Source organism: Mercurialis annua, linkage group LG1-X (assembly GCF_937616625.2).
Source record: "Mercurialis annua linkage group LG1-X, ddMerAnnu1.2, whole genome shotgun sequence".
NCBI classification, from domain to species: domain Eukaryota; kingdom Viridiplantae; phylum Streptophyta; class Magnoliopsida; order Malpighiales; family Euphorbiaceae; genus Mercurialis; species Mercurialis annua.
The window spans coordinates 70865777-70891998 of record NC_065570.1 but is presented as its reverse complement, the minus strand read 5'-3'; the positions used below and the strand labels follow the sequence as shown (position 1 = coordinate 70891998).

At 32.6% G+C, this 26222-nt stretch overlaps 4 protein-coding genes and 1 non-coding gene across 8 annotated transcripts; 3 read left to right on the top strand and 2 right to left on the bottom strand.

Moving 5' to 3' along the window:
* The first annotated feature begins 10403 nt into the window (after positions 1–10403).
* LOC130015248 (uncharacterized) lies at positions 10404–11591 on the top strand. Its single transcript, XM_056105016.1, has one exon. The coding sequence runs from the start codon at positions 10404–10406 to the stop codon at positions 11589–11591; it is 1188 nt and encodes a 395-aa protein (XP_055960991.1).
* A 206-nt stretch (positions 11592–11797) lies between these two features.
* LOC126675724 (extensin-like) lies at positions 11798–13544 on the top strand. Its single transcript, XM_050370231.2, has 3 exons — positions 11798–12222; positions 12297–12680; positions 12772–13544. The coding sequence occupies exons 1-3, from the start codon at positions 11875–11877 to the stop codon at positions 13438–13440; spliced, it is 1401 nt and encodes a 466-aa protein (XP_050226188.2). The 5' UTR covers positions 11798–11874; the 3' UTR covers positions 13441–13544.
* Positions 13545–14967: 1423 nt separating this feature from the next.
* On the bottom strand, positions 14968–18262 carry LOC126665046 (UDP-glucuronate:xylan alpha-glucuronosyltransferase 2). 2 transcript variants are annotated; one of them, XM_050357727.2, is made up of 3 exons: positions 17939–18262; positions 16984–17626; positions 14968–16060 (listed from the first exon to the last, which is right to left on the bottom strand). In XM_050357727.2, exons 1-3 carry the CDS (start codon positions 18134–18136, stop codon positions 15117–15119), a joined length of 1785 nt encoding a protein of 594 aa, XP_050213684.1. In that variant the 5' UTR covers positions 18137–18262; the 3' UTR covers positions 14968–15116. The 2 variants fall into 2 exon arrangements, with proteins under 2 accessions (XP_050213684.1, XP_050213692.1); XM_050357735.2 differs by having other exon boundaries at positions 17934–18024.
* TRNAR-CCU (transfer RNA arginine (anticodon CCU)) lies at positions 16716–16788 on the top strand. Its single transcript has one exon. It is a non-coding gene; the product is annotated as a tRNA-Arg (tRNA).
* Positions 18263–20550: 2288 nt separating the features above from the next.
* On the bottom strand, positions 20551–24302 carry LOC126665357 (protein TIC 22, chloroplastic). Of its 3 annotated transcripts, XM_050358133.2 has the most exons (10): positions 23852–24299; positions 23692–23754; positions 23294–23368; positions 22337–22387; positions 22119–22178; positions 21939–22010; positions 21386–21421; positions 21119–21299; positions 20937–21029; positions 20595–20729 (listed from the first exon to the last, which is right to left on the bottom strand). In XM_050358133.2, the coding sequence occupies exons 1-8, from the start codon at positions 24239–24241 to the stop codon at positions 21207–21209; spliced, it is 840 nt and encodes a 279-aa protein (XP_050214090.1). In that variant the 5' UTR covers positions 24242–24299; the 3' UTR covers positions 20595–20729; positions 20937–21029; positions 21119–21206. The 3 variants fall into 3 exon arrangements, with proteins under 3 accessions (XP_050214091.1, XP_050214090.1, XP_050214089.1); XM_050358132.2 differs by having other exon boundaries at positions 20595–21029; XM_050358134.2 differs by lacking the exon at positions 23294–23368 and having other exon boundaries at positions 20551–21029; positions 23852–24302.
* Positions 24303–26222: the final 1920 nt, after the last annotated feature.

Sequence of the window (26222 nt, the reverse complement as noted above, 5' to 3'; positions counted from 1 at the left end):
GAATGAATATAGTGGAGTCGAGTCTAAAATTTACTTTTAAATTATTTTGTCAATTTTGATGTTAATATGTATAAATATAATTTGATTGAGCTTGAATTATTATTTGAATTGCATTTGAGTTTGACAACAATTTAGTATGAATATTTAATCAATAAAAAATAGAATTATAACTTATCGATAACTACATGAAATACATTCAGAAGGATGTAAATAAAATTCAATTAAACAATAAATATTGGTAAAACAAATGCTAACGTTTTAATTTTGTAACGACTTAACTCCATTGTTTAAAATATTACAAAATAAATCTCAATTTTTCTGTTTTTTACATTATATTGTTCATTTTTGATTTCCGGACATTTTTTGCATATGTGGCTGCCAGAATATTCTTACCTCACATATTCAGTATCACATGTTACAATGCCACGTCAGATACATGTATTGGCATATTAAATACCAAAATTTATAAATATTGCAAATAAAATTTCAGTATTTCGCACTTTTACACTATATAGCCTAATTCCGGTTTCCACCATCAATAATTTTCATCTATGCTCTTGGGTTAAATCAAATCTAGAGAAACATTATTTTTTTTTTTGGATAATTAGTCCTAAAAGTCATTGAATTTTTATATTGTATTTGTTTTATCTACCAAATTTTAATTGTTTTCTTTTTGGTCACTGGATTTTAATTTGTTTTTATTTTGATTTTTTCAGACCAACAATATTTAGGTGGCAGCTAAATATTTTTTACTATCTAAAAATTTGGCATGCATGCATAATTTGACCCAAAAACTCTCTTACGAAATGAAATTATGTATGTGTGATAAGTAGTTTTTTTTAAAAAAAAAAATGTATGTGTGATAAGTTTTTAGGATAAAGACCCAATTACTTAAATAAACTCACCGTGTAACTTAAATCCACCTAGAAAAATGTTCAATCATATCCTATTTTGAGTTTTCAAGTTTCACCTCTAACCCAAATTTTTAAGTTTTGACAATTTAATTAATATAAAGATGAAAATATTAAAAATAACTAAATATAAGGATTATATGTTATTTTTTTTCTATTTATAAAATACAAACAGGTCCTTCAACTTTAAAAATTTTCAAATATATCCTAATAATTAATAAAAAAATTAATATTAATTTTTAAAATTATTTTATTCTTCGGCTATGAAGGCCGAAAAAGAGCTGTTCTTCTCCGGCCATGACTTTGTTCTTCTCCGTCCATCTTCTCCGGCCATGGTTTTGTTCTTCTCCATGATCGGAGAAGAACAACAGATCTGTTCATCCTTTGGCCAGGGAAGAACAGATTTGCTCTTCCCCGGCTAAAGGAAGAACATATTTGTCCTTCCCTGACCAAAGGAAGGACATCGAAGTTGTTCTTCTCCATGGACGGAGAAGAACATATATATTCTTACTTGGCCAAGGGAAGAACATATCTAACAAATTCGTTCTTCAAAAGAACAAAGATGTTGGATATGAAAATTCAAATAGGATATAATAAAAAAAAATAGGGTATAAATATAAAATAGTTATAAGATGAGGTTTTTTTTCAAGTAATTAGGCTTAAGATAAACTAGTAAAATTTGGTTACTAAATGTTAAAAATCTGATTGTCACATAAGTTTTTTTTACCGGAAAATATATTTAAAACAAATAGAATTTCATTAACCTAAAGTAAAGTAAAGTTTGATATTCAAAATAAAAAAATAATTCAGTCATTTTTAGAATTAATTATTGTTGTGTACTTATGAAAATGTTGTTTTATTCTTTCGGGTCCACTTTAACAAAAGCCCAAGATGGGTCCATGCTTGCAAGCTTGCCTAATTGCCCAGAATGGCATATATGTTTTTCTTTTATACAAATAATCAATGTTTATATTTATATAATAGTTAAAAGGATCAAAACAATAATTTTTTTAATTTCCTATAAATAATTTATTTTATATTTTAATTTCATTATAAATATTATTCTTAGTTAAGTATTATCATATTCCCAGTTGATATACTCTCATAAAGTTTAATTTACATACTTTTTAAAAAAATTAATTTATATAGGAATTTCTTTTTATGTAATTTTCAATTTTAATTTTTTGTATTATTAAAGCTTTCTCATAAATATTTTAATATATATAATTTTTATTTTATTTTATTTTTTTATTAAAATTTATTACAAATAGCGTATTTGATGAGTCTTTATTTTATAATTTAATTTATTTAATATATCTAGCATTCTATAATTTATTTATTTTAAAAGTATTTAACTTTAAAAATAATTGTTTATATCAATCATCATGAGTTTTGTGTTTGAATAAAGTATTTTTTGATTTGTTTTATTATAATAATTATCAATAAGAATTAGTATATATAACTTATAATTTATTAATATTAATATTTTTTACATTAATTTAATTTAAGTTACGGTTTATAAACAAATAAAGAAGTTATAATAATCCCGTACTACTGCAAGTACAAGGGTATTATTTAATTAATCAGGTACCATTGAGATTTGAATTCGAATTTCCGCAGTGCTAGAGACGGAATTTAAAGTTAGATTCAGTATTAATGGAGATACATCCAACTGATATTAAATATAGTTATGAAGTTTAATTCACTATTTCGATTTCCCATCTCTATTTATTATTCTTTTCATTCTGAATTAATAAGAAAGGGGTAAATTTTAATGAGTGAGATCGGTTCATGTCTTTTATGGGAGAGGATTAGTTTTTTTTTTTGCCAAAGGGAGAGGATTAGTTGATAGGGGTTAATTATGTGTTTTAGTCAATTCTCAACATTTGACGTGGCAATAATAATTCAAAAACTGAGGACATGCATATAAATATTGTCAAAAACAATTTGTTGAAATAAAATTAAAATATAATAATAAAATTAAAAGGCATAAAATTTTAAATTTAGTGATCAACTTATAGAATAATGATAATTTAGATATCCCAATATCAATTACCCAAGAATTATGTTTGCTTGATAAGTTGTTAACATGATGACAAACAAGCAAGTTAATATAATGAATCATCCATAACCTTTTCCTTTCCTATGTCGTGCAAGAATAATATGATTTCAATTGGCCGTTTGACAAAATGAGTGTCACTCATGTAAGAAACATAGTTGAAAACAAATCATCCATGACAATAATAACTATAGTATTTTAATAAATTTTAATTTCAATCCATTTCAATAAGATAACCGTTTTCTTTACTCCTTCCGGTTCATAATATTTGTCGTATTTGAAAAAAAAAATTGGTCCATAATATTTGTCATGTTATAATAACAAGAGAGCATTAATTGCTATTTTTCATGTTTGCCCCCATTAATTTATTGAAAAAATACAATAAATAAATAAAAATGCTAATCATAAATGTAAACAAGTTTCAATTTTGGGTTAACTTAGTAAAAATGTTTACAAATTAAGACATATTAATTGTTTTCTTAGTTTTTGTGTCAAAACTAAATGCGACAAATATTATAAACCGGAAGAAGTAACTAATTAGAGACTAGCAAACCTGACAATCAGATTCTAGTCTCATTGATATTCTTATTTTATAGACCTTATAATTCAAAAAAATATTAAATCTTTTCAAACTTTTTACAAATATAACGAAAGTTAAGTTTCAACAATTTTAGTCCAATTCCAGAGAAATTATTAGATAGATTCAGTTTACCACGTCATTTGTAGATTAGCCTATCATATTATAACACGTCATTAAAATAGTGGCATTATCGTAATTTTGTTTATTGTTTTTTTTTTACATTTTTAAATAATAATATTATAATAATATTATTATTTTAATGACGAGTCATAATGTGATAGCTTTATTCCACAAATGATGTGGTAGACTAAGTCTATTTAAGAATTTTTTCCAATTTCAATAGTTACTTTGTTGATATGTAAAATTAATGCATTAAAATGTCAACTTTCAGAAGTAATATGTGTAATATCAAAAACAAATAAACTTTAAAAAAAATACACATTTCCTTAGGGCAAAGACTAAATAATTACATCAACACATTCCTATTATAAGTCATCCTATGCAAGTCATGCATAATCTACGGAACTGTCGAAGCCGGAGGTCTCTCATAGTAGACACACTTATTTGATCACTGTGACTAATAGAAGTCAAATGGTCCGCGACAAGATTTGCTTTTCTATATATGATCAGCGGTACTTTTGTTAGATTCCATCTTAAAACTATCTGTTGTTAAGTGCAAGTCTCTAACCAATATTTAAACATATGTCCATTCAGACGCACAATCAATGTGGGATTTCCACTTCAACACTCCCCCTCACGCGTATTATGTCCGGACCGAGTAACAAATCCTTCTCACACTTTGCGTGGATCGGGCCAAATTCAAATTGTGTGAATGGATAAGACTCTGATATCATGTTAGATTTCATCTTAAAACTAATTGGTTTTAAGTGGAGGTACCCAACAATATATAAACATAAGTCCATTCACACAAAATCAATGTGGAATACTTCCACTTTAACACTCCCCCTCACGCGTAGTGTGTCCGGACCGAGCAACCAATCCTCCCTCACGCATCTCACGTGAGCCGGGATAAATTTAAATTGTGTGAATGGACAAGACTCTGATACCAGTGTGGGATTCTCACTTCAACAACTGTCAAACCTCTGGCAATTAAAAAACGAATTGTTGTTAAAATGTTCGAGTGATGTGTGCCATACTTCCTAACTCAAAATAATTTCTAAACTAATAGCTAATCGGCTTAAAAAAAATAACGTCGATCTTTATTGGCATAACTCAAACTAGCTTTATGGGTAGAAAGTATATTACAGATAATATAATTTTGGTTCATGAGGTTCATTCTATGAGCAAAAGGAAAGGCAAAAAGCTTTTATGGCTATTGATATTTATCTCGAAAAAATTTATGACAGATTATCGAGAAACTTTTATCGGATACCTTGAACGATATTGGAATGCCGACTATGTTGGCAGATGTCATTAATTAGTGTGTTACTACTCCAACTATGTAAATTTATGGAATGGGCGTCTCTCAAGCCTCGAGCGTTTATTCCTTCCTGTGGTGTAAGACAAGGAGACTTTGTTTCTCCTTATCTTTTTGTGCTCTGTATTGAGTGGTTGGCTCACCTTATCAGACTTAAATGTCAAAAAAGGAATGGAAGTTGTTGAGAACGGGAAAAAATTGTCCGAATCCATCCTATTTATTTATCTCTGAGGATCTCATGTTTTTTAGTGAAGTTTCTGAGGTTCAAGTCAATATGGTCAATAGAGTTTTGGATCTTGTGCAAAATGAGTTTGATTTATGGATGGACAGTTCGATTGGAGACAATTCTGTTCTAGCTATTGAATTCCGGGGAGTTTTGCAAGGGTTGAATTTAGTGTGAAACTTTCGTGTCTCGAAATTAAGTCTTGAAGTAGACAATATATCTACTGGGATTGGGATTCCCTCAAGTTCAAATGAATTTGACGGATCATGTTTAAAAAATTTCACCATTCATTATAAAATGTAGGCCTAATGTCTTAAAAACCCCCAACCTTTTAGCCCCTTTTCAATCATACCCTGACGTTGAAAATTTGTCAATTTTACCCTATTTTGCATTATTGTGTTTCAATTGTACCCTGAAAAATTAAATTAACGTCTTTTGCGTTTGGAAATTTGTTTAAAACATTCTCCATGTCTCGCATATATTGATTGTATATTTTTAAAATTTATTTAAATTTAGTTAAATTAATTAAGAATTTAAATTAGTGTTAATTTGATTATGGTTTTTAGTTAGTTTTTAAAAATAAAGGACTTATTTGTACTTTTTTGAATAAAAAAGAATTTAATTTCATGTTTAGACTTAATTAATTGAATGATTTCATCATTTAAGTAGAAAAATTAACAAAAATTAAAATATTGGGGTACAATTGAAAACGGAAAATTTAAAAGTGGGTAAAATTGACAAATTTTCAACGTCGGGGTGGAATTGAAAAAAAGTTTAAAGGTGAGGGGTTTTTGAGTGATTAGACCTAAAATGTATGGTTTAAATTCAAAAAGTCCAATTTTACACTCAAGTCTAATAAGGTGGGCCAACAACTTAATACAGAGCGCAAAAAAATAAGGGCTTTTTACACAAACAACCTACTTTGCCCACTTTATAACTTTTATACGGGTGCAAGTTTGAGTTTTCTAAACTACCATGTGCGGACTGAATTATAACTTTTATACGGACTCTATATATCAAACCCTAACAGCATACAAATCATAATTTCATTTATTTTCTCTCTCCTCATCATTCAATTCTCTCTTCCTCTCAGTTCTTCCTCTCTCTTTTTTACCGTTCGCCGTCTTCCGCTGAGTCGTCCTCTGTTCCTCCGCTCCTCCGTCATCGTTCTCATCACCGTCTCCGTTGTCATCTTCGTCAACGCCATCATCTCCTCGGCTCATCGTCGTCATCTATTTGATTTCAGATCTATAATTTATTAATTTTTCTTCTTCTTCTTCTTTTTTATTTTCAGATCTACAATTTTTTTACTGTTTTTTCACCATTAAACATGTATAGAGATTATATTTTAAGAATATTATACTAATTTCATGTTATGTAATATAAATTTATGGTTATATGGAATAAATTTTTGTTATTTCTGCATTTTTTGTGTTTGGTTGTATTTCTGTGTTTTTTATTCTGCAGTTCGATTTATTGATGATGGTTGATTGCTGAAATATTATAATATTACAGTATTGTTGATTTTATGTTGATTTTGTGTTGATAATTAGTTGGTATTTCCTTAATTTTAACATTGAAAAAATTTATTCTAAAAAAACATTAGCAAATTAGATAATTTTGTGCGTGAAATAACTAAAAAAAACAAAATCTAAATGAGATTAAATAAGGATATGTTAGCATTATCATGTTGACATGTTGTTGACTTCTTGTTGATATTTTATCGATTGTCACAATTTTTCAAAAAATTATGTTTTATTTTATTCCTTATGTTGATTCGTTGTTGATTTATTGTTGACATTATGTTCATATGTATTTCAACTTTTTTTGATTTTTAATTTTATGTTGACATGTTGTTGATATACTGTTGATAATATGTTGATTTTTCAATCATTGAAAGAAAAATAAACTTAGTCTTAAATTGATGTATTAATGAGCTATTGATATGTTTTTGATAATATGTTGATTGTTTTTGACTTAAATCAATCAATGTTCTAATTTTACAAACATCTTGACTAAATTAGCATTAATTGTTGATTCTTTGTTGATTTATTGTTGACATTATGTTGATAACTATTTTAACTTTTTTTGATTTTCAATTTTATGTTGACATGTTGTTGATATACTGTTGATAACATGTTGATTTTTCAATCATTAAAAGAAAAATAAAGTTAGTCTTAAATTACTGTATTGATGAGTTATTGACATGTTTTTGATAATATGTTGATTGTTTTTGGCTTAAATCAATCGATGTTCTTATTTTACAAACATCTTGACTAAATTAGCATTAATTGTTGATATCATGTTGACATTATGTTGATAACTTGTTAATATGATAGTAGTAATTCTACTAAAGAACAACAAATGTACAAAATGTTTAAAATAAATGAATCAGATAAAGATATTAGCAGAGTAAGTAATCAAAACAATATGAAAAAACAACAACAATAATTCAAATGAAAAAATAAAATTATTCTTACATATAAAAATAAAAATATATTAAATATACACCAACACAACAGTTCACAAATTAAAAATATCTATTTTAAAATATTTTTTTTCTCAATTCTCTTTGCAGCTGCACAGTTTCTTCAAAATCGCTTGTATAATTGTTTTGCGTTCCACCTCTCATACCTAACTAAATTTCGACAAAGACGATTATGATACAGTTTCATTTCATCCAACGAAAGTTTATTTCACAGACAATATTATCTTATTTGTCAATGTTAAAATAAAAAGAATCAGTAGATATCAACATAATATCAACATAAAGTCAACATAAAATCAACAACACTGTAACATTACAATAATTCAGCAATCAATCATCATCAACAAATCGTTCTGCAGAATAAAAAAAACGCAGAAATACAACAAAACACAAAAAAATGCAGAAATAACAGAATTTTATTATATAAAATCACAAAATTATTCTATAGAACATGAAATAAGTATTGGATTCTTTAAAAATACTCTTTATACATGTTTAATGGTGAATCAACAGTAAAAGATAAACAAATTACAGATCTGAAAATAAAAAAAAAGAACAAAAAATTTCAGATCTAAAACTAAAAAGATAAAAGAAAGATGGCGCAGCGAGACAAAGGCGGAACGATGGAGGCGAAACGGCGAAGGCGGAACGACGAAGGCAGAACGGCGGAACGGAGGAGGCGGAACGGCGGAAGCGAAGGAGCAGAAATCGTGAAAATTTTCTTTCACAGCTCAAAAGAAATCGTGGAGAAGAAGAATGATTGAGAGAAATAAGAAAAATCGTATAAAAGAAAGGAATTTGAAGTACAAGTTATCAAAGTAAGAAAATGAGGTAGGTAAAGTAAAGATTTGGGTTGGGCCGTATAAAAGAAAATAGTGGCGGATTTCCTGTATTTTATATAAAAAGCCCAAAAAATAAAGAGAAACATAGTCTTCTTGTCTTACACCACAGGAAGGAATAAACGCTTGAGACATAAGAGACACACATTCCATAAACTTCTCATAGTTGGCGTAGTGTACACTAATTAATATGACATCAGCCAAAATAGTTGGAATCCCAATATCGTTCAAAGTATCAGATAAAAGTTCTCGATAACCTGTCATAAACTTTTTTTCGAGATAAATCTCAATAGCCATAAAACCTATTGCCTTTCTTTTTGCTCATAAAATGAACCTCTTGAGCCATAATTATGTTATCTGTAGTATGCCTCCTACCCATAAAACTAGTTTCAGTTAGGGCAATAATGATCGATGCTATTTTTTAAGCCGATTAGCTATTAGTTTAGACATTATTTTGTATGAGATAATAGATCTAAAAAGTTTTAATTGATTCTGGATTATCATATTTTAGGATGAGAGTTATACGATTTTTGAAATTGGCTAAAATTAGAAATAATTTTGCTCATGTCTTGTTTAATTCAATAGTTGCACACTAAAAATACATGTCAAAATATACAATTAATACAATTGGCTAATATTACTATTAATTTTTAAAGATAAAATAATTGAAATTATGGTTAGATTTGCAAAAAGTGGAGAAAATGTTTGAGTGTTGCATGACTTGGTATATCACTTTTTGGGTATTAAAATTCCAATTCAAAATTTTTAAACATAATCAAGTAGGTACACCTATATGGCTTTTTTTCCAACCAAGTTAATTACCTCCAAGATTAATTTCTCTATTTTCTATATATCTAATTTTTGATTTGAAACTCATTATTTTCTTAAGGCCTTTCTTTCTATATCTTTCGTAATTTGGTGACAGTGACCAAACAGGGTTTTTGATATTTGGGTGCCTCAAAGGCACCCAAAAATCCAGTATAGTGCCTCTTCTGGAATTAATTCCAGAAGAGTGCCTGGGACCACGTGGTCCGCATTCTAGGAATGCGGACCACGTGGTGTTCCGCATTCTAGGAATGCGGAACACATTAATCAGCTGATTAATGTGTAATCAGCTGATTAAAGAGTGTTCCGCATTCCTAGAATGCGGAACACTCTGACTTTACCGTTGGGAGCTGACAGCTCCCAACGGTAATTAATGTGTTCCGCATTTGACAAATGCGGAACACATTAAATTCCGAAGGCTATAAAAGCCTTCTCCAGCAGGTGTTTCATTCACAATTTGAACCACAAAAATACTTAAAACATAAAAGTTCGAGAGAGACGGTTATTATTTTGAGCGGAAAAATCTTGAACCGAGGTGCTTTTATTTCGAATCTATATTTTGGAGCTAAGGAGTTATATTATTTAATACTAATTATTTTGGAGAACTACAAGAGGTTAGTACGTTTAATTATTTTATTTATTGCTTTAAATAATTTTAGTATTTGTAAATATTAGAAATGCATGTATAAATTTAATTATAATAGAAAAATATTAAATTTTAATTATAATTTAGAAATACATGTATAAAAAAGTTTATAATGTAGAAAAATATTATCTTAGCCTAATAGTTATTTAGAAATGTATGTATAATATAAAAAAATTATTATAGTTTATTAAAATATTGTTAATTGTTAAAAAAATTAATTGTAAATTGTTATTGCATAAAATTATATTAGGATATGTTTAATTTAATTTTATAATATATAAAAAAAATATTAGACATAAAGTAACAGTAATTACAATTGATATGTTAACGCTATTAATTTGAAATTCGCATATTAAATATAACGGTGTCAAAATTTGCTGTTTATTAATTAGAAATGACGAGTCCAAATATATCTTTGTTGATATGGTGTGATGGCCGTATTGTGAGTTCTCCGTGTGGAATAGAATACCACGGGGGTCGTCCGGTTAATATGGCGCTTAGCGAGAGAATGAGTTTCGAGGAATTACAAAATATTTGTAGAAGAGCAGTTTCTACCGACGGGGAAGTAGAAATTTCAAAAATCTACTTCCGGCTTCCAAGAATAGTTGAGGGTGCGATACGGTCGTACTCGTTGTTTTCTGTGGAGAATAACGAGCATGTGTTTGGAATTCTGAACGAGGTCGTGCGGTATCCGCAACTCGAGATTTTGGAATTGTACGTGGAATACGAGGCCGTGGTTCGCAACAAGACTTTACTAGATCAGTTGGTCTTAGGTGATTCAAGCGGGTCTGAGAGGGGTAGTGGTGAAGAGGAAGAAGAGGAAGAAGAGGATTTCTACGACAGCAACGAAGAGGATGTCGAGGAAGACTTAGGAGCAGATTCACAATATGAGTCGCAACTTCCTGAGCATGTAAGAACGGCGGATCTTTGCGACTTTGACGTCGCCCCGGAGGATGATGAAAAGATTATGTGGGATCCTGGGATGGAATTCCGAGTAGGGATGGTATTCCCAAATCGCGATGCCGTCCGAGCTTGTGCGACTACTTATTCGGTCGGGGTGGGAAGAGAGTTCAAGGGTCGCCGGACTACCAACTCGACAATAGTGTTGGCTTGCAGGCAGAACCCTGTATGTAAATGGTGGCTGCGCGCTACACTTCTGCAAGCAACTCAGACGTGGACGTTGACAAAATATATTGGCCCGCACACGTGCAATCAGCTGTTACCTGATCCAAACCATCGGAATTTTGGGTCTGTTGCAATCGCAGACTATATCAAGGGTCAAGTAAAGCTGCAACGTGATATACGGATCGATACCCTCAGAGCTGGAATTTGGCAACAACTTGGAGTTAGGCCTCCGTATAAACGAACCTGGAATGCAAAGGAAAAGGCAATAGCTGATGTTTACGGTGGCTGGTATGAATCATTTGGTATGGTTCACAAGTTCATGAACGAGATGATGCATGTCAACCCTGGATTCTACAGCTCTGGGCTTACGAGCGACTTAGGCCATTGCGACCCCGTTTGGCCGACTTTACCGTCACCGGGGGATTGCCTTTGGGTGATAGGTACATTTTTCGTATAAAGTTATCTTAATTGTACGTGTTTCAGTACGCTTAAAATATAATTTAATAATTTGTGCAGATGGGGGGGTCCCAGACAGCGGGAGCGGGGGACACCACGAGTTCCCAGACACTCAGTTTCTCACTTCAGACTGTTATTGGACGGGCTGCGTTACAACGATGTAAGTTTTAATTTTTTTTTTGAATTTAACTAACGTCCTGACAAATGTTAACTAAATTTTTAATTTACGTGCGCAGATCGTTTGGCAGCCATACTCCGACGACGTTCTCCAGTCCATCCCACAGATGTACCTGACAGGGCGACATATTTGGCGTGCCCGAGTGCCAATGATCTACTATCACATCGTGGAGTGGCACCAGCCGGATAGGGTTCTGCAGCAGTTCGGCTTACAGCAGCCCATTCCCCTGCCTGCTATGCAAGATCGGCGCCTTCATAACATCCAGTATCAGGGGAGCTACAACTTTGATGAACTGCTCTCAGATTACATTCAGATTTGGAACAACAGAGCGGCTTACGTTGTTCAGGGTTACCAGCTCCAGCGTCCACCTCACTACCATTCAGCGTATATGGAGTGGTTTCGGAGCCGCAGCCGGCGTTGGATTACCCATGAGGGCGCAGCGGCCGGACAGAGTGTACGTATTTATTTTATTATTAAATTTCTCTTATTATTGTATACACTGACAATTTGTTTCTTTGATGTAAACAGCGCGACACTTTCGAGATGATCGCCCTTCAGAGAGAGGCGCGTGCGTCTAGGATTGGGACTGCTGCACGCAGTTCTCAATTAGCTTACGGAGAGGAGCGCCGTGACGTCACACTGCCCCCACCAGAGCCAGCAGTTCCGGCTTACGTACTACCTCCTCTTCCTCCCCTGACCATCGATCTGGCTCACATCAGGGGAGCGCGTAGACGGCAGCCTAGAGCCGCCCCGCCTCGCGAGCGCCCGGCAGACCCTATCCCCCCACCGGTCTACTTCCACTTCGATCCTACAGCCACTACAGACAGACGGGGGGAGTACTATGGCCCGACTCAGTACTACGGTTCCACTTCAGCATCACAGCCTCCGTGGCATCAGACCTATTTCCCACAGGTTTCATGTCATTTCTAATTTAATTTATTGCTTTTTTAACTCGTAGTTAAATATATATTTTAAATGTTGTGTTTTTAACTTTGTATTTCAGGGACCCCAGGTATCATCGTATCAGGTCCCGCCTTCGTCGATGCCGTTTTTTGAGCCGTCGTACGGACAGACAGCATATACCACTTCTCTGGGCACACCACCGGCGTCTCAGTTCCAGCAGGCCACACCACCGGCGTCTCAGTTCCGGCAGACCACACCACCGGCGTCTCCGTTTCAGCAGACCACACCACCGCCGTTTGCTGCATCAGATCAGTATTACCGTCCAGCGCCATATACAGATGCTCAACCGTTCACGTCTTTCGATCAGTGTTACCGTCCCACGATGCCTTCGGATGATCAGCCGTCGACGTCACATTCGCGGCCATCTTCTTCTCACCAGGCCCAGGATCCATCACAGCTACATTTTACACTATCAGAGTCATGGTTATTCGGTCCGGAGATCGGTTCAGAGGCGTACGAGGAGCTTTTATCACGACCGGATCTCACACCTCCATCTTTTAGACTTCTACCGCCCACACAGGAGGAGACCGGTACTGCACCACCAGCAGCAGACGTTCAGCATTCAGCTCAGGACGAGGACGCCTCCGACAGCGGCGAGAGCCCTCCGGTACCCAGACAGTTTCACTCGATCACAGACAGCTCGCGGCACCGACAAGAGACTCACGGTTTGAGGGTACAGAGACCGAGGACTCGTAGATATGAGGATTAGATTTCATATTTTTCTTTATTTATCGATTTTTGTATTTTAGTATATGTTGTATGTTTACTATATTATGTATATTATATTCGTGTGTTATAATTGTTATTTTGTTATCAGTGTCTGTTATAATCATTAGTTAAATAAAATAAATATTTATATCGTCTGTTAAATTTTGTCGTTTATTTATAAGCGTTTGTTAAATTCAGTATCGTCTGTTAAAATCATTAGTTAATATCGTCTGTGTTAAAATCATTAGTTAAATAAAATAAAATTATTTTATATTAATTTTTAGTTTATAATTATTTAAACAATTTTTTATTTTTAAAAATTTAATAATCAGCAATGATTGGGCATTTTAGTGCCCAATCATTGCTGCCCCAATGATTGGGGAGACAAAACTGTCTCCCCAATCATTGGGGAAGCGTGTTCCGCATTCCTAGAATGCGGAACACGCTTTAATCAGCTGATTATTAATTAATCAGCTGATTAAAGCGTTCCGCATTCTAGGAATGCGGAACACCACCTGTTCCGCATTCCTAGAATGCGGAACCGGTGGTCCCAGGCACTCTTCTGGAATTAATTCCAGAAGAGGCACTATACTGGATTTTTGGGTGCCTTTGAGGCACCCAAATATCAAAAACCCGACCAAACATCAGAAATATTAAGCTATGATGCTCATTATTCAAGAGATAATTAAATTAAAGTCAGCAATTTTTGCATAATTTGGCTATTTGCTGCCTTGAACTCTATGTTAAATAAAAAGTGTAGCTTAAATTAGGCATTGGCTAAAGCATAATTTTTGTAGAAATTTTGTAAATGAAGGGATGATTTCATTTTCTTAATGCTCAATTTACATTATAGTTCACATATATATATACACATAGCTCCATAGCTTAATTTCAAAGTTGTAGCAATTATCTTATCATTTTTTTTTGTTGGTACCAAGTTTCCAAAAGAATAGAATCATAACTAATAGATAAGTTCTCTTTAGTGGTAAACTACTTGTGATATTTCACCTTTCTATAGTACTTTGTCTTCAAAAAATAACTTTTAGTCTTCTCTAACTTTTAATCCTTTTTGATGTTCTTCAAAATTAAGCTTGGGGCAGGACATAGGAGAATTATTCCAACACTGATCACTTCAATGAATAAAATGAGAATCACTGAGGCCAAATTACAATATATATTATATGAAGGAGACAGTTTAAAATAGAGGGGCCAAATTGTAAATTAAAAGAAATTAAGGACTGCTTTTGCAATATTTAGAATGTTGGAGGGGCCATGGTCATCCCATGCCACCCCTCCCTCGGTCATTGATGATACGCTTGTAAGTTGTATATATAAAATTAAAACGACAAGTAATATCATCAAATTTAAAAATTATAATTTTTATAAAATAAAGATTTAGACTCGAAAATAACATATTATGAAAAATTCAGACACCAATGATGTAATTCTTCCTCTTTAAAATGATGAACAATTTAACTTTGGCCCCTTACAAAATAGTAGATTTCATTATTTCTCAAGAACATTGAAATTGGGAAGAAAAAAAATCATGTAGCTCTCATAAAAATACCATTACTTAAAATAACTTATATGGAGAAGCATTCCATATAACTTTCTACAGAAACACAAAAGATAGATACAAAAACAAATTCTAATTAAGTAATCTGAAACAACATTCTTCTAGTGAATCAAATGTTTTCGTCTAGGATCTGTAATATTAATCTTCCAATGTTCATCACCAAAACCAGCCAATCTAGCCATTCTTCTATCCCAATCCAATTCTATTTTCCTCTGCTCATTTAACCCACAAAATTTCTGCAACTTCTCATCCATCCCATCATGAAATTTCCACCACCTTTTATGTGCCACGTCACTCGCATAAACCCTTTGATCCCCAATATTCCAATTACAATCATAATCTCTGTAGCAATTCCATGGCTTCAACCCCAAGTAATGTATTGAATACACCTTCGGCGGGTCCGCTCCGAATAGCTCGTTCTTCACGCTAGCCTCGAGCGTCGTATTAGACCAAAAATTCTTCAAAAAATTCACTCTTCTTGGTAGTCTATGCCACCATACGAATACTTCATTAAGAAAACCTTGATCACCTCCGTTATAAGAAATAATATCTTTACGACGGTCCATTAAATATTTAAATGTACATTTTGACGGCTCGATTACCATAATACCCGAATTGAAGATCCATATATCATTTCCTGTGGCGGACATTTGAGGAAAGTGAAATAATATGTCGAGATTACGTAAAACTATAATGTCGGAATCGATGAATATGAGTTTGTCGTAATCTGTGAGCTGCCATAGTCTGAATTTGCTGTAGTTATATTCGTTATATGAATCTTTTTCGGCTCTAGGGTTTCGGATTCGCTTGATGATTCGAATTTGCCATCCGGCTTGAGCGAGAGCTTGCTGTTTGTGTTCGGAGATTGAGCTGTCTAGTAGAATGATTAGGTCGCGTTTAGTGTCTGTTTGACGAAGACTTTGGGCCAGACCTATGGCTCCGCAAACGTACGATTCTGAGGAATGTAAGACGGTGACATAAGCTTGTCGTTTGGTTGTCTTTGTTGTAGATTGAATCTTTGACACATCAAAGATTTTGTCAATTCCTGTAAATCAATGATAAATGTAAGGATTTAATTAACGCATACCAAGAATGTAATTAGTGATTTAGTACACTACTGTCTAAATCAGTATTTTAAGAATCGAACTGGACTAGCCGGTTCGACCTTAATTTTCAGTTCAATTCATCACTAAAAGTAGAAATACGGTTCTATTTCTTTGAATAAAAATAATCTGCAAAAATAAAAAGTTATTGAGCAAATTAAACTGTAAAAATAGTTTGTTTCTTTATTTACTAGTTACAATGTGATTAATTTTTCAACTTTCATTTAATCTCTAAGTTGAAATTTTATATATGTATCCAATTTTAAATATATTTTTGTTCTTAAATGATCGAACTAGTTAAATGGTGAAGATCAGACCGATTTGATTTTTAAAATACTATATAGCAATTGCTAATTGCAACTTAAAAAAGTACATAAGGATATCATCATTTTAATTATAAACATTTAGAAAAGACAGCCATAAAAAATTAAAAGGTAAAACTACCACATCCCTTCAATATCAAGCAAACAATTTTCTTCAAGTTGTTGATGAGTCCACATAGCTCTATCACCTACTCTCAAAAGTTAGTTGTCCCATCTTTCTCATTTTTTCCCTATTTATTATATCTTATTACATAGTCATCCGATTGACACAAAAGCGCCTGTAGCTCAGTGGATAGAGCGTCTGTTTCCTAAGCAGAAAGTCGTAGGTTCGACCCCTACCTGGCGCGCTTCTCATTTTTGGAACATAGTTTTTTTAGGTCTATTTATTTCATTTTCGTAGTTTAAATTATTTGATTTTGACTACTAAATAATAATTTATTTTAGAAATAATGATTTTTCATCACCAAAATCAAAATATAAATTGATTATGTGTATATATAAATTATAAATTGGTACTAATAATAACCAACGGTAAGACATACCTTGTGCCCATAAAGGCAAAGAAAGCTTGCAAGAACCAACAGGCAATGAAAGTTTTTGTTGAAGCCTTGACATTTCTGGCTCATAGAACCACCAATCACCTTCTTGTTTTTTCAAGTCATCACATCTAAATAGCTCAAGCATTGGCCTGCATTTACTCCAAAACACTAATTTAATATTCTTCCTCCCTCTTTTCACCGCCAAATTTGCTGCTGCAAGATGAACTTGAAGCCTAAACACCTCTCTGTTCCACAATTTTTGAGGATACTTGCATGGCAAGTTAGCCACTATTATGTCCATATCATCATAAACCCTAAAATCTGGCATTGGTATTTCAGGACAAGATGTACCTTCAAGTTCTTCTTCTTCATCAATCCATTCAGGAAATAAATCTTCCCATTTGAAATTTTCTGATACTTTTTCAAAATGAATTGGTATAATTGTCTGTCCTTTGATATTTCTCCAATCACTCACATCATTTTCTTCCATATTGATCATTCCAATCTTCTTCATTCTGATTCCTTTGCCTATTATTTCATTTACGAAACTTGGTACTTCAATCTTGGTAATGTTTAATCCTCTTGGCTTTAGTGTGTGGGATGGAGTCTCTTCCAATACTGCTTTCATCTTAACACCATTTTCCATCTACAAAATTCAAGATTAACCAAATGGATAGTCAACAAAAGCAAAATTTAAAATTTTTAAAATTAGAAACACAAACTTTCATTTTCTATAATTCAAATCACAATTGAAAATCCGATCAATTTGTATTTACGTGAACGTCAAAACTCACCTTATTGATCAGTGTTTCAATGCACATGATTCTAATTGCAAAAAAAAAAGTTCATGTCTCGAATTGTAAAACTAACAAAATAGCTATAATTTATAATCATTTTAGTTGCATTTAAGCTATAAATGATTTATTTTCTGAAAAAAATGTGATGAGGCTCACCTTACCTTGTGATGGCACTCGCGCAATGAGCACCGAACAAGTGAGGCTGCATTATCAAAATATACTGAAGAAGATGGCCGGAGAAGAAGAGAAGCATAGACAACAAGAAAAAAAGCAAGAAAAACCAAATTGATTCTAATGACTAATGCTTTTGAAGGAGGGTTTTTTACTATCTTTTGAAGACTCATGAGTCCTTCACCCATATTTTGAAATAATGATACCTTAAAAAGGGACTTTGCTTTACATATATATATTAACCACTTCCTTTGATTTTTAATTTAATTGTAGTAATTAATCATGAAGATTAGACTATTTTTCAAGGGATTAGGAGTATACATATATAGTGGTTAGAGGATTAAGAGAGCAAAAAAAAAAAATTAGAGTGAATTTCAATTTTCAAATGATTTGAGACCATTTAGCAAGTTCCATGTGGCATTCATATAGTGGTTTTTTGATTTACTTGCATTGAACACAAAAGGGCCAGAAGAAATAAAGCTTTGCTTCTTTGCCATCATGTTGGTGCAAAATAATTCTAGATTATCTATTCAAAATTCCTAATCTACCCTTCTTTAAGTTCCTTTTTTAGAGATTAAAATTTAATTGGACCACTTAATTATATGTAGTTTAGTTTTGGTTGATCTAAAAAATATGCCCCACTAATAAAAATGTGGTTCCTAACTTTTGACTTCTTAACTTTAAACCTAAAAAGGATTACTGTCTATAGGTAAAAATAATTAAAACATGGATTAATGTATCATCAACATCTCAACCTACATGTTAATTTGCTAAATTACTTCATTCCTATTAAGACAGATTAGGGCTATTTTAAACCAAGCTAGGTGTTTGAGATTGGTTCATAGATTGCTATAAATTTGACAAAAATTGAGAGTGGTAGTAGAAAGAAAATTAATAAGCATTTTTATGGGTGCCTAAAAGAAAAACAAATAAATAAAGTATTAAGGACAGAGATGTAATTACAGTATTTGATGAAGCAAGCTTTGGTATGTACGCTAAGAATCTTTAGAATTAGCAGCCAAGCAGGCCAGCCAACAACTATTTGGTTGGGCCATCAACTTCTTACATGCAATAAAATGTCCCTTTTGTCCGTTTGGAAATTATTTTTCTTATTTCTAATTTTTAATCATAATCTGATACAGTTTTTTAGCCCTAAAAGAATCTGGACTGATGATGTTAAAAAAAGGGGTTTAGGTCAGGTATCAGTATTTCACAACTCATTAAAAATGATTTTTAATCATGTTTTACACGACTCAAAGTCTTTAGTATGGTAAACTATCATAATGTTTCCAAACATATCAAATTTTATTGATGATGAGAGAAATGAGAGAAAATCTAATATGAACCTAATTTATCAAGTAAAATTATGAATTTTCTATGACACACCGACTCGGTAAATCCCGTGTCTGTATCTAGGGGGAAACTCCGGGGTACACACCCGGTATAGAAAATTCCATGTCCCGACACTTTTGACTCTTCAAAGAGAATGGACACTTCAGACTTATTTTTGTTAATTTGAAATCTATTTTCAGTATATATTTTTTTATAAGAACCGCATGTAAATAGGCTCAAGACCGGTACCCAATAAGACAATAGACTATAGCAACCCTAATTCTAATTAGAATAAAAAAACATGCCTACAATACAAATCAGTGGTAACAATCAAACATGCTACAACACAGTAGCAGTCTATAAACTCTTCAAATCATCATTTGTTTACTCATTTCTTCTAGTTCTTCTATTTGTATACTATAATTCAAAATTAAAAGTTTTATTCACTTTCATACGAGTAAATAAATATATTTTTTAAAAAATTGATGTGTCTCCATCATACCCACGTCCTATTTTTTTTAAAAAAATTACAGTTCTCTGTACCCATAATCATATTGTTGCTTTCATTAATAAAACGACACATAATATTATTAAATATAATAATCAATTAATAAAAAATATTCAAATTAATTAATATATCATTAATCGATATGATATTTATTGACGAGTTAATTACATCATCATATACAAATAATAAATGAATGATTCTCATAATGGTGAATTGAGTTCATATAAGTATTTCTGAAAATAGGCTTCACTATGCAGTGACTGTAAAAATGACCACAAAGCAAGCATTATACACGTCGATAGACACATTGCCAGAATCATAAATACTTAACTGATCATATTAGTGTAACGGAAAAGGACTTTGAAGTATCATGTCCATATTCGTGAAAATGAGGTAATCTGCTTCTATTCTGAGAATATGGAATTCATTATGTAAATTTTGGATTTACATTAACATGAACAACAGAACTAGGCAATGGTTTCTCAAGTTTGATTGCACATTAAATCATTGACATTGCTAACCCCGTTGACAGACGGAAGGTGTTGTATGATCCCCAATTATCAACCAACCATATCATACCGTTAAGATTTATCTTTGGATCTGTCTGAAACTATACTCTGATGTTATGTAATTTACATTTGTAGAATCGATTAGATAAATGAAACAATCATCTTTTTTATTTCTAATATTTATTAAAATCCAAGATAATGTTATGCTCGAATCTATAATTTTAGGACTACTCAAATTCAAATTCAGTTTGAGTTGGATTATAAAATTTTAACGACGTAATACTTAATGGTCCAACGTACAACAAAAAGTTCAAGTTATCAATATTCTTCCGATATGAAACTCAAACGACCATCCTTGTTCAAAGTAGTAATCCATCACCAACTGAATTTGAACAGCCCGAATAGGTGACATAAATCAGGGTGGTATTGAAGCTGCCATTAGATGGATCACCATATGTTAATTTCCCCCCTTTTTTTCAGTTTGGAAGTAAAAATTACATTGCCATTTCATTAAGTGACAAAACTAAGTGAGACAACCATCATAGCATTTTTAAAATTCATAGCATCAAAAGTCAGACACTGTGCAAGCAGTGCACTAAGCTTCTATAAGCCTAGCATTTAATGCCTGCAAGTCAATACCTCTTTTAACTGAATTGCATGCCAGTCCATTCTCTTATTCCAAATTGACGTTGAATCTCTTCTTTATATCTCCGGGCTACTCCAAACTACATCCTGAAATAATTTCTAACTGTGATATTTTTATATGCACACAGAAAATAACAATGGAAAAACAAGCAATTAGTTTAGTTATAACGACAAACCTGTGCTTAATTTATGAGTCTGGAAGCATGTAACGTTTCTGCTCTATGATCGTTTGATTTGAGTATGCTGGAGTAACGCTGGCAATAATTATACATTAGCCACCTCTTGAATGTGCTGCGAGTGGCTTTTGCCTGGTGGAATGAATATCATATCTTCCCATCCTGAGTTCTTCTCACTGATCTACATCAATGGGGAAAAGCAAAATCAATTTTCAGTTTTATTATCATTTTACTAATGGACAATAGAGGGTCTAAATAGATTATTACCTCCATTTTCCTCAGAACATCCTCCAAACTTCCCACCTGATCAAATAAACTGAATTAAAAGGCGTATTTCTGCAAATTCATAGACTAATTCTTGAAGACACATTTTACGATAACATGGATGGGCTATCAACATAATGGGCTTTACATCAAGCTAAAATATCTCTTTATTTTGTCGATTGCTCTCTTAGAAATGCAAGAAATGAGCAGGCAAGTTATTCGAGCCCAACGAGGCATACAGGAAAAAAAAAACTCTTTCAATTTAAGGAGGAAAGTTCAGCTCGAAAAACAAAAAAATACTCAAACTGAATTGTTGGCCATCAATTCCAGAATACGGTTTTCTGTTTTTTTTTTTAGTTCATCGGTGCTTGAATAGAAATTCTTTTCGTTTTTGTTTCTCATTCACTTCCCAAGAACAGGAAACCGCAGCTAAATTTTCAATATCATGCATGAGATGCAAAAACATCATGCAAGCTAACATGCAGCTATTTGTGAGTGTACATTTATGTGGGCAAGCATGTATTTATGTCAGTGTAACCCTGAAGCCATGTAATACCATTATATGTTGGGAAACACCAGGCCCTCTTGATGCCTTTGAAACTTTTGACAGTTCCTTTTCTATATCTTCCTGTGTAGCACAAAGCAGACAGCCAGTAATTAATATATTCATAGTTAATACTTATGTGCCTTGAGAATACACAGTAGCATCAACAGAAGCTTGATGACTAAAACACACCTTCTGGAAATATATTGGGCAGTAACGCTTGTTTTTCTTCTTCACAACTAGCAGGTCTGACTGCCGGCAGAGAGTACATGTTACACAATTAATTTGGCACAACATTAGTTTCAAACTACATTATGAATGTCCTTGTACAAATTTCTATGAATGAGCATATACACGAGGAATCTGATCCAACTCTAACAATAAGGTCATTACTTGGTTGCAAATCATACCTGAAATACAGGAACTCCATCAAACCCACCCTTAGTGGCAGTAGCTTTCAGCTGATAAACATGAAATAGAATCATAAAATTGCTCTATTTCAGTTCAGAGTAAAAAACAAAAAAACAAATGCGAATATTTCATGCAAAAAATCAACATAAATGAATTGCTTACTAGAACAATTTAATAAATTCTAGCAGAAAGACATTAGTATCTTTTGGTCAGAGGTTCTTCCTATAATAATGCAAATGACATGCAAACCTCATGAGGTATTATCTTGTTCCTTCATCAATATCCTCCGATTTGTGTCCATAAGTTGTACACATAACACAATGCAAAGTTTTAAGGGACACGGCGTGAACAATATGAACATAAATGAATTGCTTTAGTAGCACCATTTAATAAATCCTAGCAGAACGGCATAGCTATATTTACGTTAGAGGTTCTTCCTACCACAATGCAAATGACAAGCAAACCTTATGAGGTATTATCTTATTCCTACATAACAAATACCCTCCTAAGTCCTAATTGTGTCCATTTGTTGTGCAAATTATATGGATATAAGAACTCTTAGGGCAGTGAATGTTTAAGAATCCATCAAAATTTATAAGGGACACCTATAATTGACAAACTCTAGCTTTTTAGAAAAGTATAAAATGCATGAATTCAGATGAAATGAAAATCATGTCTCAAAAGTTCTTAGCTGCTAAATTTCAATTTGTTTAGCTTATAAAAAGCAAGGAATATTAAAAGAAATGAAAGTATGCCCGTCTTGATACCATTTTGCTAAAATCAGTGCATAGGATTCGTTCCAAACAAGGCCTAGAAAATCAAGACCGTTATAGGATGAGGAAGCAACTAAGTAAGAAACTTAAATCGAAACTTGTACAGGTACCTACTATAACCACTTTATACAATGAGGAATGTCTTAAACTTAACGCATATCTGACTGAGGCGTGACAACTGACCTCTAAGGCATTCTTTATTTGAACTGGATCAGGTAGAAACCGAAATGCAATTCCCTCAACCTTCAACATATACACCTAGGAAAAGAAAAACTGAGTCTAAATACAAGAATTAAGGTCACACATTAATACTAAAACAACTCAAGAAAATACGAACGGAATAGATTAATTTTGCACGAATTGAAGAGCATAGAACAAGCTCTTCTAAACTACAAAAACAAAGAATAATTTTGCACAGTACCTGATTAAATTTTTTAAAGAAAATCATGTATATAGAAAAATTAGAAGCCAATGCCTTATAAAATGAAATCTTTCTATAGCTTAAATTTGAAAAATAATAAACATAAAAAAAAAACTATAAGAATAATTGTTTTAATAAAAATCAAGCTGAAATTAGTTACCTGATCAAGAGTAATAGGCACAATCTTAGCCTGACTCCGCAATTCCCTTCTTCTCAACCGAACCTATTACTCAGTTACAAAAACAGTAACAAGCAAAACTAATTATCACAATAAACTAATCTGAAGGAGAAAAAAAATAGCAATGTATATTATAACTAACTTGAGCGAGAAAAGCTTCGGCGTCTTCATGGCGAAAGCAGAGCAAGCTAATAGACTTGGCTCCATCAGGATCAGAAATTAGCACGAACTCGTTATTCGAATTGCTCACCGTATAAACACAAGTACCGGACAGCGTTTTCGCCACGTGCTCTGAGCTCAGAGTTGCAGCTGCAGCTGCTGCAGCAGCGCCTTGTTTCGGCTGCTGTGAAACAGAAGCAAAAAACGGCGTTGCATGAAGCCTTCTGGCTCCTAGAACCGGCGAAAGATTGCTGGCTATGGCTCGAGTGGTCTCATCGAGCCGAGTAGAAAAATCGGCGCCGAGCCGGAGACAATTCTGGTGAATAAATGTGGAAAGAGATAAGAGAGGGTTTGTGGGTTTAGACGGTTCCATGGTTTTGAGTTTTGAGAAAGAAAAGAGATTAGAATCGAACCGGACGGAGAGTTCGATTTATGCGCGTGTTGAGAAATGATAATAATACTGGCTAGTGAGGATAAATTAGTAACATCCAATAAGTTAGAGCGTGCTAATCTAATTGAAAACAAAACGCGTGACTGTAACTCTCTAGTAGCTTAAGTTATATATGGGCCGGGCCTCTATTCAGTTTGAGCCCATAAAAATGCTGGTAGACGATGAAATGATCCACTATCTGCTATTTGTAGTGTTCAACATAAGATTTTCCAGAACTCTTAAAATTGTGAAGTGTTTGAATTTGAAGACTGATGTTTTTAAGTTTTATCTTGGATGTTGGTCTTAATAAACAAAATGATAGCATGATGAATTAGAAGAGTAGGTTATTGCATTTTATCTTGTATTGTGCATAAAATTTTAATCTATTTATTGAATCGTCGCATGAGTACTGCACGTACAATTATATTATATTTAGAAATATATGTGTATACATATATACATATATGAATTTTTGAAGTAACGAAAAATTCTACTTTTCTATGAAAGAGCATGAATTGGTATATATACTACTTTTGGATTAAACTTAAATGACTTGAATTAGTGGTTTGGTGAATATTAGGCAGAGTATCAGTGAGCATGCATGTAGCACCATGAATTTGAATCTGCAGCTCAAGCAAATCAATATAGCTTCTCTTTGAAGCAATCCTAAAACAAACTTAAACTGCTCATAATCTCTTATAGTTCTTGATAATTAGCATCAAACAAGAAAAGTCAGTAGAAGCAAATGAATGGCAGTTAACAAATGGGGACAGATTAGCTTTACTTTTTCTTATGTTACTACTTTATTCTACTCTACTAAAGAAACATATGTCTGGTCCATAATTACTTGAAAACTTCTCCACACGTATTCTTCCAAATAAAATGCCAATTTATTTGTTAAGTTACTTGTTGTGTTGTGGGTCACCTTAACCATGAATGAAACATCAAGAATTAGAAAAGAGAAGTAGCTGAGAGATAACAAGAAGAGAGGTCAAGAAAGTCGAGAGAAGGAAGAGAACTAACGCAGCGATGAAAATGGACTTCTTTGGTTAAATAGTTTTTACGGCTCATGAATTATATATTTTTCATAAAATAATTACCAACATTCCGTTTGTTGCATTTTTATAATCGAACTTTTGTTTTTCTCACTATGAAGTAATCCAATTAATTCCGGACAACAATAATTTATATAGTCGACAGATTACTGGATATCCAATTTTACCACATTATCCGATCATCGGCCACAAGGTGATTATTGGCCGAATTTGATCGGGTGCCCTTCTATTGTTGGAAAGGTAAAAAAAATAGGTTATCAAATATAATAAATCATGAATCGTACCATACAAATATTTAATTTTGGGCCTCTCAATAGGCAATAACTGGCTTTTATATTTTAGTGTTTTTAGATTGCGGAGTTCACTCATATGAGAGTGATCACTATGAATCGGATCTTGATAATAAATTTTTCATATTTTCAAATAACTCAAATGTAAAATCTAAAACAAACTAACGCATAGTTAGGCCATTTTATTTTACAACAAGTAAATAACAAGTAAACGAATGTTTGAGATTTGTAATTATTTTTTATCATTAGATATTTTAATATTGCAAACGCATTAATTGGAAAAATGACGTGAAGAACATTTGAATTCTTTTTCAAGTAGAAAAACTCCAATATGAAAATATAGTATAAAATAGACGATTTTTAAAAGCTGCAAATATAAATAAATAAAATCGAAAAGGTGAGGATATTTTAGATATTAAGTCATTTAACTATCATTTGTTAGATGTATATACATCGAGTCTTCATAAAAACATAAATGGGGATCCCCATGATATGGAGACTATATTCTCCATCCCCTTCTTATCCACGTGAATGAACTATATTCTCCATCCCCTTCTTATCCACGTGAATGAAGAATAA